We start from the raw sequence: 15,666 nt of genomic DNA, 5'->3' as shown, positions 1-15,666 counted from the left end.
TCAGGCTGGCAACGGATAAGACTTTCAGAGATGCTCAATGCGTTGATCGCGAAAGTCGTAATGCAAGAGATCGAATGACATTGTGAGACCAAAACAAAAACGGGAGCAAACGACAGGGCTATGCTGTACTATTAATTTTTACATGTTTTACATGTTTACGTGCGTGCTGCGGTGGACGATTGCGCGGTAACATCATGCTACATGACCGTTCCTCTGCCTGAGCCATTCTCGCTCCTAATGTGCCTGATCTAAGGTGTCCACGCTGGTCTGTCTACAATTTCAGTTATAAAAGCAAAAAAAAAAAAGACAGAAGTTGGGTCTTAGTGTGTTGATTAATCGTCGTAAAGATATACGGGATGGTTTTGGGCCAGTGTTGTAGTCGACAGGTGACGTTTTGGATCGCCGAAGGACTGATTTTGCTAACGTGCAATCTACTGACTTGTAGTGCTGAGCTGTATCGGCGACCCATCATTTTAGCTCACCAGTAGCATTCTATGCTCCGAACCCAGATACAATATATAGCCGCTGGAAAAGTAGATCTTGGAGCAAAAATTGTGAGCATCCCTGCGAATTCAATCACTACCATAGAAAGCTATGGGTGTCAAAAAGCCGTCAGCTGGGATGACAGTGAATAAGTTAATTACATGTATTCAATTAAATACAGTATGTGAGAAGTGCAGCTTTGATTAAAAATTGAAAACACACTGACAAAATATTCGTAGTCATCGTCAAGGGGATTTTATATCGCTACAACAATAAAATGACTGGACTGGCTTCTAAAGTAATCTAACCGTCCAGTTAGTTAGCATTCTACCTGTTGGGAGGCTGGGACAGGCTGGACCACAGGGGCCTGGGCTGATGACGACGTCCGCAGTGTCGCCACGCTGGGCGAGGTGTCGGAGCCGCCCTCAGAGCTCTGCATGCTTCTTTGTGGGAAGGCCATCAAGCGAGACAGAGAGAAGGAGTTGGAGAAATAAAATGAAAAGAGTTAATAAAATATTCACTTTTCCAACCTAAACATCTGACCAGTCACTGTAGCTACTGTTTTTTTTTTTTTGTTTGTTTTTTTTAGGCTACTAGAACATACTGGCTCTATTTCCACGTAAAGGGTACCCTAATCCACAACCTGAGTCAATTTGACCCAAATGTCTGGGTTGTTTTGTGCAACTTATACTGATCCGGCTCAGAAATCCTTGAGACGTAAAGCACCAGTGTAAGACTACTGTACGGTCCTTGAGAACTGCTTTCCTTTATGGTTTAGATGATCAGCTCATCAGCATTCTCTGCAGGAACCCAATAACGATCCTGATCACTTGAATCGGGTTCTTATTAAACTCTAAGACCTGAACCGTCATACTCCAGTCCGCGATGGCTCATGTCCTGCATGTTTTCCAAGGCTTCACCTGATTCAAATGATTAGTTCATCGGCGAGTTCTGCGGGAGTTTCATAATGGGCCTTATCATTTGAATAAGATGTGATCTAAAGACAAACTCGGAAAACATACAGGACTCATGGACTGGAGTTTGACCTTGACTAAGAGGATTACTTGCTTTAGCTATGATCATACTTCCTACAAAACTCACATAGACACACTGGTTTTACCCAAATTGTCCTGAGGGGATCTTACAGTTCACCACTTTTAGGCAGATATGAGGCTAACCTTCAGCCTTACTTCCAAGTACACAAAGCAGCCCAGCTACACCATAAAAAAAACAACAACAACAAAAAGTTCCTTTAATGAAAAAAAGACTGTCTGCTTCTTAAATCACAACTGTAAAAAGCAAATATAGAAAATAGTGACAGGAGGAAAAAAAAGACAAAGTGGGAAAAGAGTCCATTGTTGGCTGTGATGAGACGATCCAAGGGACAAAGGGGACACAAAGGGAAAAACTTCCTCAGAAAAATGATCAACAGATCTGCAGGCCTGAGCAGAGTCCTGATAATATCCAGCGCTTGTTTGGAACCTGAGGCACTCTCTCAGGGCCCAAATAATCCAGCTGATGTGAGGAAATTCCTCAATGCTTTGCAAATGTATTTTGGTTGCCATGGTGAAGAATCCATGGCAACCACCCCTAACTCAAACCTCTCCTCCCTCCCCGTTCACCCTACCCCCACCAAAGCAACCTCCGCCTTTCTTACACAAGAACTTTGGAGTGTGACTGCAAAGAGCTGAGTGGGGGAGGAAGGCAGTGAAGATGCTCTGGGGTGGTGGGGTGGGATGCTTTCATTTAATGATCAACATTAGAGACCGGTTGGACAATGTGCGTGTTCTGTGTAGGTAGAAGGAAAAACGTTAATAACTCAAACAACACTGGGCTATCAAAACACAAAATAAACAATACTTATCCTCTTTTCATTTGTCTGTAACCCCGGGAAAAACAGTCTTTAGCAAAGGGAAAACTAATGGGGATACCAGTTTAAACTGTGAACAATAGACTTGGGCTTACATAATCAAGTACAAAAGCAACGGGACAACTTGAAAAAAAAAACAACAAAAGACAAATGACCAGCAGAAACCCTGTTGATTAATGCTCTACAAAACGTTATTTAAATTGTCACCATTAGCTGCCTTTGAGAAGTCCCTATTTCACCAAAAGTTGAGATTTTCCAATAAAATTCATATGCATTGTATTATGTAAATTTTATGCTCTCAGCAATGCATATTAGTCAAACTACCAAACTTAAAAAAAGTCAACCGATCCCGTACAGGCAAAAATTCAAATATGTGATAGTGTGGACAATGACAGTGGACATTTTTGGTTATTGTAAGCCAATGATCACATGGTGGCCCTTCATTTAGCAACACGATGATCTGGCTAGCCTGTCAACTGCATGCTGCTTAATCTGAAATATTTTTAGTTGAATTCATATTCCCTCCTACGGTTGCCATATAAAAGCGAGACAAATGGGCTGAACTGCTAATTGCATTTGCAATATAACCGCAATTAGGAAAAAAAAAAAAACAACGAAAAATATCAATAATGTCTGTTAATTTGAAAAAAAAAAAAAAAACATTTGAGACTTTGCTTAAGTTATGTTAATAAACAAGGTGGCCCTAAAAACAAGTGCAACAAGTGCCAGTGACAATCCAGATAATCCTTGCAGAGTACTTTCCAATAGTCAGCACTATAGTGAGTGGAAAGGAAGTAAGTCTTCTTCAAGATAGAAAACAATACATGAAGTGGGTGTGCCACCGCTAGCTTTTCCGCAAGAACAAGCCATGACTAACAGACTGAAAAAGAATGTCGAAATATCTGTGCGTGTGTGTGCATGTGTTTGTGTTAATTGGGAAACAGCAACGGAATTGGTCTAACATATTAGCAATTTTACATTAAAATTTTTCCTCACAACTTTTATTTGTGTAGCTACCACTCAAATGATACCAACGCAGAGTATACATTATAAAGGGGCTGCAATTTTTGTTTGCCATTCTAGGAAAGTAAATTTACAAGAGTCCAAGTAAAGTTCTAAAGACATATTTCATAATAGATCTTCAAATGTGTATTTTTTTCTCCAAGTTTAATTACTAAAGAATGAAACACTTAACTTCTTTTGTGTATTTAACTCAAGTCACAGCCAGAGCAGTTCAACTTGATTTTTATTACTTACAGTATATTGCTGTCCAGTGAGGCATATTTTAAATGGTTGAATTTTCTCAAGTTCCATATGTGGAACTTTTTACTTTTCCACAAAAGGGCCAAATGTTCAAAAAAAATGTAAATGTACAGCCTATACATCAATTTTCTGTTAAAAATCAAAATGTTTGCTCCAAATAACTCTGATTTCCCCCTGACCTGACTTGCACAACCATATGGCAACAAATAACAGCCGTAGGTGGCATCGTTTTTACTTCTCCCTTCAGCAAGGAAGCACAATGTAGAACTTCTGCCAACAGTTCACAACACTATTGATTGCCTTGTTAGCAGGTGATTAAAAGCAGAAAAAAAGGAGAAAAAACACTTTAAGAATGGGTAAAAGTCCAACTTCATTCATGCTGGATTCTTTTGTAACATTTGCAGACTGTCTTGGAGTCATATGCAACTCAACATGAATATGAATATGAAATATTACAGGCAAATTGCATCATTCATTTAAGAATTTTACAAGAAGCTTGATGTATGACAAAAGAAATTTCTAGAAAGCTGAGTGAGCGAAGAGATCAAATCAAATTAGCCTGTCAAGACAGACACTTTAATCTTACAACTGTTATTAATTTAAAACTTCATTGAGGAATATTTTTCTTCAATCATTTCGGCAGGTATGCATCAATATCTAATCCTGCATTTTGAAAAGTATTTCAGAGCAAACCGTCTCTGAGCTGAGAGCTAAAATGTCATTGAATGCCATTCGACTGCACGGAGTCATGACTACGGCGTAATCAACTGATTTGCCACTGTTAAAACATGCGGAATTCTTTGATGCGTCCACCCACTAATAGCTAATGATTGCAGCTTTTAATTAGATTTTTATTACATAATTAAGATCTACAAGGTAATTTTTTTTCTCTGTATTTTTGGTTTACTTTGTGACACTATTCTGATCCCTTTTGAGCATACAGTTAAGCATGCACTGTGTACATTTGTTGTTGTTTGTTGTTATTAATGCTACACACATTTACTGTGTTTATGTAATTATTTGAACACACTGAAATAATCTTACAAGTATAACCTGTTGGTTTTAAACTTGTTTTTCATGTAGTATTATCAGTTTTGGAGAGCACCCTTGTAAAATGTTGTGCTCATGCGCTGGACTTGGTCACATCCTGAACATGATCCTGGGGGCTAATAAAATAAAACCTAGTGATGCCCCTGTAGCTGTCAATAGCAGTGAATGAGTTACATAATTCACTGACAGCCTAGTAGAAATGGATTTTTGATGTCTATAGTTGTTAATGGCAGTGAATGAATGTGTTTTCTATTCAAGTCAGTTGGGGTGCTGGATTTAATAGGTATTTGTGTGTCAAATTGCTGTGTTTGCAAAAAAAAAGGGAGTCCAGAAGGTGAAAAGTCTTGCAGACTTTCCCCGTTAGCTCTGAAAGGCACAACGGTACAACACCGCAGAAGATAAAATGCTATTCCGAATGCCCTGCTGTTTGGGGCGAGGCCTCAACGCCTACAGCCTAAAGACATATCTTCTTCTACATTGACACACAAGCAACAAAGTGGCTTCTCGGTAGTTTTGTATGCCTTCCTCATGGCTATGCTAGATGGCAACTTAAAAACAGAAACAACAGCCTTTCCAGAGTTACACAGTCTTAACTCTATTAAAAAAATAGACTTAAGAATGACAACAGGTCACTGCTTCTGCAGCCAGGATTTAACCATATGCCTCTGACAGTTCAAACTTTAACAGGACTCAATCAGAGGAAAACACATACAGATGTTCAATTAAATGAAGGAGCGCAGAGTCTTGGCTCATGTTTGCACTGGCTCACATTGTTTGCAGAGCAACAAGCGTTGCCAGTGGCAACAACGTCCACTCCCGTTTCCAAGAGCCTGTTGCTATGCAACCAACAGAATACTTCCCAAACCAAACAATGCCACCCCCCTACCTGATCCGTCTATCTCGCACTAAGTAGAAACTTACAACAATAAACACTATGTAAGCTATTAATTTCAGACACTGGGAAACACTGAGTTATTCCCGGTGCGCTATTATTAAAAATGTGTCGACTTTGTGCTGCTTGAGACTTGATTCAAGAGGACAGGATGAGGAGCTCTCGGTGGTGGTCAGAGGCAGGAAGGAGAAATGTTTAAGTCATCAAGTGTAAAACAGTCTATTCTTCAAGGCTGCTTTATTTTCACGCCAACTGAAAACTAACTCAAGCCAAGTCACTTGCACAAAGAGAATAGTCAAACATTAGGAGTTTGTAGGGGTTTTGTTTGGACTCTTATTTTAAACAGGAAGAGGCACTTGTTGAATTTGAATACGGACATCAACGTTGGGCATGAAGAGACAGCAGACACACCGAGTATAAGCCCGAACGAACATGAGCAACAAGTTGCTGGTGAGAAGGGAATTCCATGTCGTCGTCATTCAATAACTTTCCATGTCAGCCAGATTACAGCCGGGGCCTGCAAGTGAGCACTTTGATTTCATGAAATGACACGAGCACACGCTCGCACAAAAGCTTGCATTAAGATGATGGAGATTTCCACAACAGAGGCTGGTCCTCAAGCAGTCTCATTAATTCATGGCTAATCCAATTGCAGTGGGTCTCGTAGGGGTGCAGATGGCAGGAGAGAGCTAAGCCCCCCCCCCCCCCCCCCCCCCAAGAAAAAAAAAATACTCTTCACCTCCCCACCTCAGGTCATCAGCAACCTGTCCACTCTGTCACCATGAGTAGTGCAGGCCAGGCAGTCACAGCCAGATCAAACTGTTGCTATGGCAACGGTGCCTTTGCCCAAGCTCTATGCTAGCAACTTCCTCCCCCAACGCTGTACCTCTTCTAACCCTTTCCAGATTTCTATAACTACCCTGTCAACCCACTACACCCCGCCCACCTCCCTCTCACTACTAAGCATAATGAGATAAAAACTGAAGAGCGGCACACCTGAAACTGGGTAATAAATTGTGCTACCCCCCTTTTATTTAATCACAGTCTATTGTAACCCATACAAAAATGTTTGCTAAAATACTTATTTATAAATGGTAATTCAAAAGGAAACGTAATTGTGCCAACAATTACAATCAATTTGAATCAAAATTTTCATTCAAAGATTACCAACACATGTTGCTACTCACCAGCTGTTCCAGATGGTGAAACAATACGAAATGATAAGCGTCCACATTCTGATCTTGATGCCATGAATCTAATCACCTGAGCAAACATCACCCGTTCATGCGTTTCCGATTAAGTCCAGCCTGTCAGACACCGACATTTGCTTAATTTCCGTAACAAGTTATAATGTTCTTTGTACAATAAAATATCCAAGGCAGGCCCGTGAATAAAAACAAATGACAGCCACTGAAATACACTGAAATACCCCCCCCAAAAAAATCTTCAATACACTCATGCACATTTAATAAGCGCTAAAAAAATAGAATAAAACTTTTTTTTTCCAAGACTTAAAAAAAAGTTAGGTTCCATGAAGACTAATATTTCCCTAGATGACGGTCTGAATGTGTTTTAAGAAAAAGAGTTTGTTGATATGTGTCCTAAGATTAGCTGGGAACCAATCAAATCGTCTGCGACAGGCTTCAGCTCATTTGCAACTCGAATGAGGTATTAGAAGCGCTTTTGAAAACGAATGAACGAAACAGGTTGCAGCTATTGAGTATTTTTCGAGTACTGTATTCGGAGAAAAGTAAAAAAAAAGTTGTTTTTTTTGCTTGGTAAAAAACTATTATAGACACAGAAAACCAAATGTAACACATTTTCACTAAATTATGAATGAACACCTTAGGAACGAACGAACAAACGAACGAACGAACGAACGAACGAACGAACGAACGAACGAACGAACGAACGAATGAATGAATGAATGAATGAATGAATGAATGAATGAATGAATTCCTGCATTGAATTGCTGTCTTGAGGAGAATATTAGTGGGGGTAATTTATATAAAAAGTAAGATAAGTACCGTATGAGGACAGCCCTAACAGATAATATACAGTTCTCATGGTATAAAAGAGTCTCTCCTGCCCTTCTTCTCAAATAAATGCCACCATTAAAGAGTTCCTGAAGTGGGAAAAAAAACTAAATGTGAAAAAGAAAGTCTACTTGTTGGTAAGAGGACTTTATAGCAAATTTTCAAGACGAATAAACATTTTCAAACAAGCAGAAAGTCGACAGAAGAAAGGAAAAGTGAATAGAGAATGGGGCGCTCCCGTTAGAAAAAGGGGGAGGGAACGGTCATTGTAATGCAAATGTCACCGCCTTGTCTGCTGTTAGTGGCAGGAAATGTAATTAGCAGTTGTGTAGCCACGATAGAAACAGGTGGAATGTAAAGAATTCCCCATGACGACACACACGAAGAGGAGACAGGGTGAAAAACATTTCATTTCACAACCAGTTTCAACTTGTTGCCGCAGCGTATGTGCCAATCAGTGTCAACGTTTCTCTGGTATATGACAAGATGTGTTGCTTTGTATCCTAGCAACGGAAGCCCACAACGATTTGCAAAATCACTTCAATCCTGTAGATTCAACTAGTTCCACTGATTTTAAAGGGACTGCCACATTCATTAAAACTCTTTCCTATGGTGAAACCGCCATAATAAAATATCCAAACTGTATAATTAATTCCCGCTTAATAAGCCCTGCAAGGCATTCTCTGCTTTGTGATATCAGTTCATGATATTCACTTCAGTTATGGGAAAATCTACAAAACAGAGCTCATACTAAGACCAAAGGGAACAAAAACAGACAGCTTAGATGGAACAAATCAAATCAAAAACCTAATTCGACGTTGTGTTATTTACACCAGAAAAAGTGTCAAGCCAATCACAGCAACAATTTGTTAAAGGTCTTCAAGACAGTAAAACATGACGGACACATGGTGCGAAGGCCAAATTCAAAATATACCTTAGGTTACTACATTGGTACGCTTATATTTTCAAGTTGTTCATGGCAGCGTGTCGCGGCATAACGACTTGACTAGTCTTTCTACTGCAACTGTTGCGCCTGACTCCTGATACAAACAACACAACCTTGTTCTAAAATCGCTTTCAAACGCTAACTCAGGACGCCGACAAACAACTTCAATACTGTTTGCTGTTGACAATAACATACACCTACAGCCAATATTTACCAGTGGCCCAAGCTCCATTAGCATGAATTAGTTGCTAGCTCGGAGCGCTGCAGCAGTTTTTATTTGTTTTTTTTTTTGTTTCGTTTTTTTTATTCGATTAGAATTTTCTGTAGGATATCCGAATACCAAATATACTGAATAGCTCCAGCAATGACACAAACTAAGCTGGAGATTTGACGGAGCCCTTCTCCCCGGGGCTGCGGCGGGCCTCATCAAGATCTGCTAAATACAGCATCGGCAAACACACACTCAGATCATGTGACCAAAAGCTGTGACAGGTCACCCGCCGTCAAAGAGACCACTGCAGCTGTCCTCCTGAGGGCTACACTTAACACACACGGGTTTGAACAGAATGCACGCTTACATAAAAACAGGGAATAAAAGGCTCCAAGGAAGTGATTTATTGGCTGCAAATGACAATGGTTTTCAGTGTGAAGTGTCAAAAAAAATTGTTACGGCAAAAGAAAACACACGTGACCGACAAACTGCTTTAAAAAAGTAACAACCTTGTGCAGTATGTTCATCATAAGCGCCAAAACATACATCAACGACACGCTACATCCCACTTAATTTAATTACCCCATTAAAGCGTCTTCTCTCTGTGGCCTGCCTCTGCAAGCGAGAAGTATGCACTTCAACCGCACGGCGAGATGAAAATAACCTGATTAAACCACTGCCATTGAAAAGAATAACATTTTGCGTTCCTCTTTCTTTCCATGACTTGGGTGTATTTGTGTGTCAAGTTGCCATGTAAACATAACATTGTCACTCACATTGGGGGTTGCAGTGACTGAGTTTTTTCGCGGCCGGCTTTTTGGCGAGGATTATTTGACGTATCAAATACTGTAAAGGTTTTCTTACATCCTCTTGAACACTTTTATGAACAATACGGTGAAACCTTGTGTGAAAACGCTTGATGAAAAAAATGCCACAAGCAAAACAGGCTTCAAGTTCAAACCGATGTCATTTCAAACAACGACGCTAGCAAACCTTGCGAGACTTCAGTTCAGGAAACCAAAAACATGAAAGGACTTGCTGAGAGCAAAGGCAACTAAGTACAACGAGCAATTTATTTAAATATCAATTACACTAATAAGATGCTTTGTAAATACACATAACACTTAGGACACAACAAAACACCTATTAATACAAACAGTTAGGCGGGAACACTTTCATTTGCCCTCGCTATTTTGCATGTCAAAGTGAGAAGTTTCATGCTTGGAAAACTGGACGGCTAGGGGCACAAAACAGATTGTCTTGTTTTTCTGTGGAAGTCTGCCGCGATGATTGTTTCTTAATTAAATACATCCTAAGAAAACATGCGGAATAAATAAAGATCACTGGGTACATCAGTAGTCATTTGAGTTTGCGAAATAAACAACTGAAGTTTGACTCCAGTGATTATGCAGAGTGGGGCTTAATTAGATAACACTTTTATGCTGCAAAGATTTTTCTTGATGCTTCAGTGGTAAGCAGCATTACAAATGACCGAGCACCTGACAGCTGTCTCTGAAAAGATCCTTCATTAGAATCACTGTCCCCCTGGAGACAAACAGAACACACTCCCGGGGGGGAATTCAGGTGTGAAAAATGTGGCTGGAAAGCAGCCACATCGTAAACCTAACTTTAAAAGAAATATACACTTTAGTGGAACTTTTTGAAAACTCCAATATTTGCTCCACAGAAAGTCACAGAAAATATACTGACAGTTACACTATTCCAATAATTAACCCTGTGGAGTGCATTTATATAGATTAGCCCTTCAAACACCACAAAAGTCTTCACACAATGTACTTTAAATATACTCGTAGTTTCTTTTGATAGCAACAACATACTGTACGAGTGTACGTAATGCACAAAGATGGGCAATTTGTCGGCACTGATAGGACCCCTGTTTTGTCGACGGATCGCTGAACGATGGGGAAACCTATGAAAATGATGGCTTAAGAATGATGGAAAGTGTGTTTCTCATACTATCGTAATTGTCGGGGTAAGCACTCTGTTGGATGGCTGTCACTTGCCTTTTAACTCTTTCGGTGCCAAGCGTTATTGGAAAAGAAAACCTCTAGCGGGCCAGTATATTTAGCATTTTCACTTACCTTTCAAAGCCAACAGAATATTGTATGCTATGTGTATATAAATATGGGTGCTGCCATAAGAAAGATTGACTTCCATTCTTCAGTTAGAATTGATGTAGGTAATAACTGTGTTGCAAGTGTGTAAACACTGCCATCCAATGGTAACAGTTAGCACTACAGCGCTCAATTGGCTTATATTAGGTATGCATTAGTCAAGGGTGTCAGTTCTTCTCCATAAAAAACAAAAACAAAGAAAAGACGTATTTGACCAGAATTGTATTATTTATTATAGTTATTACTATTTTAAAAGATGAGAATTCTCTTCCATGGCACTAAACGAGTTAATGACAGAAATAGGATGCAACTGTTTTGCCTGTTTGTTCGTGCCATTGCTTGCTTCCAGTGACTATAATATTGAATTGCTTTGCGCCACTAGTTAAATAAATGGTGAACTATGCAGTTAAGTGAGTAAACTGACTACTTTCATAGTGAGAACCCTGTCGATCTGCTGAAGTGTGAACATCAAATACAGTAAGAGCATGAAAATAACTAACTAAAATAACAATGAATGTGGTACAGTTGCTAATTAGAACAAGCCGGGAGAGTTCTATCATGTCACTGTCTAGCTGCCAACAAATGTTATGCCTGTAAGATAACTGAAATTTTGGATATTTGAAACATGCCAAACATTTTAATGCAACTCATCTTTCCAGCCTGCCGTTTCCAAGAATTTATCAAAAGCCATCATAAATTGTGTGACTACATCTGCACATTTCCAGCAAAAGTATTCCAGTAAAATAGTTAGTCCACACCAAGCCTTACATCTATAAACCCATGTTATTTGTTGCCGCAAACTTTTAAAAAATCCATCAGATTAGCGTTCATCCATACATGCACACATAAACCAGATTTGTATATTAAAAGGATGAAGGATATGACTACAACATACCACTATGAAGACAAAAAAAAAAATTAAACCTTGCAGAAGAGTGCTTTGAGAGAGAAAACAAGATATATTATGGATTTAAAAGCAGAAGACGGTCAGCTAACAATAAGTTCTCATTCAATTTTTCCAGTGAATTAAAATACATAAAAACATAAATAATATGGCAATTATATATATATTAGCAAGTGCCTAATTTACTTGACAGCTGTCAACTAAGGGGAGTATCAGTACTTATTTTTCCCCACTTAAAACACTGCTGATGCAGATGTAAGTTATCTATAAAAAAAAAAAAACATTGAGAGTCCATCTTTTGGACATACAGTTACAGTTTGGTTCAGTTATAAATAACGAGCAGATAGAGGAATGACAGACCAGAAATAAAAAGTTAAATGCCCTTATCTGGTGATGACGAATACACGAAGGAAGCATAAACAAAAAATAAAACGAAAGACATACGGAATGACGATTGCGGTTTGGTTCATCTTGAGAAATGGCACTGACAATGATGAAAAAAAAATATTTTAATCTCCATTTGTTAAAAAAAAAAAAACCCAGGACTATACCGTTCAGAAAATACGCAAGCATTTTTGGGGTGTACTGTGACTTGGTTGGTCTGTAACATGTCAAAAAAAAAATTTGAAAAAATGTTTATCATTAGTTTTCAAAATAAATACTGACATTTAAAAATGTTTTTATTTAACTCAATGAAAATCGTTTTGTTTCATAATACTGTACAGTAGACTGAATACATCTGCTAATATGTGACGGTCGCATGTGAAATTCCAAGGATTTGTACAATTTTAGTTTTATCAAAAATAACTCATTTGCACTTTTAGAAAATGATGTGAGCCAATGAGAAAAGTCACTGTACTGTAATATATTTACGACACTGTTTCAATAATAGGTTAAAATTGGATTATCAGAATTTTATTGGACACACTAAATTGTCCTTACATATGATTGGGTGCATGAATGGTGTTTGTGTGCCATGCACTTGGATGGCAATCAGTTCAGGTTGTCCCCCGCCTACTGCTCGAAGTCAGCTGGGATAGGCAACAGCAAGCCAGTGACCCTAGTGAAGATAAGTGGCTATAGAAAATAGACAAGTGGATGGGACTATCAGTTTAAATGTTTTAAGCATAGTAGAGGAGTAAAACTGTGAAAGTGCAAGGGTAGTCCAAAAGCAATAAGCCCTATTCAATTTAATCAATTTACATTTCTTTCATATTTTATGCTGTCTTTGAGGTAGGAGAAATGTCAGACTTTTCCAGTTTCCGACCAGACAAAGTGCACTAGAACGTCCCCTTTGAAATAAGAAGTCCAAGTTGCAAGGTTGGGTGAAAAGGCATTACCACTTCGACAGTCTGACATCACTCAACAAGGGCGACTCTGCCATAGATATAGACGTTGATTTAGATTCTTCAAGTACCTTCACGTAACACAATGTCATTTGTATGATTGTGTGAAGATTTGCTTTTTTTTTCCCCCTTTGATTTGTTAATCAGTGAAATGTATAGAAATGATGTGAAAATAAGGTACTCCTTTGGTTGTGTAATGGAAATTATGATGCATGTTTGCTGGAGGTCAAAATGTGTTGTGATGACACAAAACAACAAAATTGACTCGAAATCAGCAGTCTTTGTGGTTTATTTTCACCCCAAACATTTTGAGGTTGGAACTGAGAGATGAAAATGTTCTAATTCTCAACTTCCTCGAATGCAGCACTACTTCTGACTGACGTGATGACGCCATTCCAAATATGGCTGACAGTTAAGTGGGCACGTTTCATTTTTTTCAGAGTATTTAAGAGAGTATGCAACAACACAGAGTTGATTTTTTGAAAAAACAAAACAAAAAACTGTGTTGAACAGGACTCGTTAATTTTTGACTACCCCACGCAACTATGAAAATGTTCGCCAACGGGAGTGTTCTTGATCCCAAGCCTCGCGATAAACGGGGGTTCGCCTTATATCTATACGCGTCCGTAAAGTGTACGCTTAACCAGCGATGGAAAGAAACACCATAGCTCCACCTAGCTGAAAAATGTCAACTACTACTTGGACTTGTTTTATGTAAATACGGAATCGGGTTAACGTGATTGATCTCCATTCGGCATTTGAAGGGAAGATCACTCGCGGAGCAAAAGTTGATAGGAGCTATCGTCAAACTGAGCGGAAGATCTGTTATAGCAACGAGAGCAACAACAAAGTTTCAGCCCATTTGAGCCCGAGCCTCAGGCGAAACTAACTTTGCTAAGGCTAACCCGGCTCCGCCGCCACCTGTTTGAGTGCTAGTCCGGAGAACGCCAGTCCACAGCACGAGTCGAACAAGACATGGCTGCCACGAACCAACGACGTGTACTCAACACGCCAAATACACGCGGCGATGGGATCTGCAGTAGCAACATGTTAAAAGCGACGAGGGTTACGCGAGCACGACCCTTCGTGCTGCCGCGCACAAAAGCGGGGAGCGAGAGCGCCTTTGCGTACTCTACACAACATAGCAACAAGTGATAAGTGATGTTGAAAGCAGCCCAAGTTGGAACAAGACTGACGTGCCGCGCAGTCAGGCAAACGGCAGGGGTGAAATGGACATTTTGCAAGCTGACATTCATTTGGCTTTCAAAGCGTACGACTGCGACAAGGAAACGGGGTCTCAACTTCGGCGGTGGCGGAAAATCAACGTACGATCGTCATGTCATCACGCCTTTCTTTAATAAAAGTCACTTTTATAAAAATATAGTCACCTTAGTTTGGCGAAAAGTTGTCCCCGTTTCTTTCTTGTCACTCTCTCCCCTTCTTTCGGTGACCTCCAGATGCTGCTGCTGCGGGCTGCTGTTGCTGAGTGTTGCGCCCGTTGATAAGAAACTGTCTCCACGGCTACAGTCACTATGGCGCGACGGGGTCTCGAGGCAACTGTTGCTACCCTGGAGTGTCGACGTCACGGTCCACTCTTCTGCTGGAGGGGGCGGGCCGAGTGAGAAATCCCACCCACCGACCATTAAAGTGTCAACATGGCCCTCACCACCGGGGGACAGTCTTGACCAGCCAAGTGCTGGAAGAAGGCTCCTCATTGGTTACCCCCGTAATCATGTACATTCACGTGCCTCATTTGAAAATAAACCCACCTGTTATCATGAAAATGACAAATTTAATGTATTTATTTTATTTGAACCTTTAAGGCTTCCAAGCCGACGTTTCTCCACTTGCTGATTGAACTTAACACAGTAATTTCTAGCTTTGATTTTTTATTTTATTTTAATTCATCCTTAATGTTTCTGACTGTGTTCTTGTTGGTTGAATACATTTTGCCAATAGATGCTCTGTCAATTAAGTCTAAATATTTTCTGGTGTATTTACAGTTACAGTCAAAGGTGTGGAAACCCCCTCTATTTCAGTGTTTGTTTTTTGCCTGGTTTTCAAATTAATGCTTAGGTCACTAACCTGAGGAAATGTTGATTTGATCATTTTGAAAACAAAAACTAAGTAGATAAAAATGTTTTATTATTTAGATTTTATTTTTGAGCCAAATAACACGTTGCTCATCTTGGTATTTTCACGCTTAGGAAGTGAATATATTGCGGGCTCTTGTGAGAATAGTGGTCAAGATAATGGATAGAGGTATGATGTGGACGCAGCTACAACTTTACACCTCGCAGCTGTGCATGTTCAAACGTTAGTAGCTTAAATGGCTTGACCTCTTTATGTCTGTACAGTTTGAGACCATTTGAATTGAAGGGGTTTCCAAACTTTGGACAAGTAATGCTGTGTTTACTGTTTGCCCAGTACGATGTAGTGCAGTACAGTATTTTAATGTAAGCGCATTAGGCTCCAGTTTCCTGCACTTCTCATTTTCAGCACAAGACGGCAGCAGTCACTGAATTATTTT

The 15,666-nt window shown here is 39.6% G+C and overlaps 1 protein-coding gene across 4 annotated transcripts in view; it reads right to left on the bottom strand.

Moving 5' to 3' along the window:
• Window positions 1-14,685, bottom strand: part of rfx2 (regulatory factor X, 2 (influences HLA class II expression)) — a 30,344-nt gene extending 15,659 nt beyond the window's left edge. For all 4 annotated transcript variants that reach the window (XM_088425486.1, XM_088425487.1, XM_088425488.1 and 1 more), the window contains exons 1-2: window positions 14,525-14,685; window positions 815-926 (exon numbers count right to left, since the gene is read on the bottom strand). In XM_088425486.1, the coding sequence (XP_088281612.1) occupies window positions 815-922 (108 nt within the window). In that variant the 5' untranslated portion in view covers window positions 923-926; window positions 14,525-14,685. The remainder of the gene's footprint in view (window positions 1-814; window positions 927-14,524) is intronic.
• Between the last annotated feature and the right edge of the window lie 981 nt (window positions 14,686-15,666).

This window comes from Hippichthys cyanospilos, chromosome 10 (genome assembly GCF_059441005.1).
Source record: "Hippichthys cyanospilos isolate Australia breed blue-spotted pipefish chromosome 10, RoL_Hcya_1.0, whole genome shotgun sequence".
Classification (NCBI taxonomy): Eukaryota; Metazoa; Chordata; class Actinopteri; order Syngnathiformes; family Syngnathidae; genus Hippichthys; species Hippichthys cyanospilos.
This window is presented reverse-complemented; position numbering and strand designations above follow the sequence as displayed.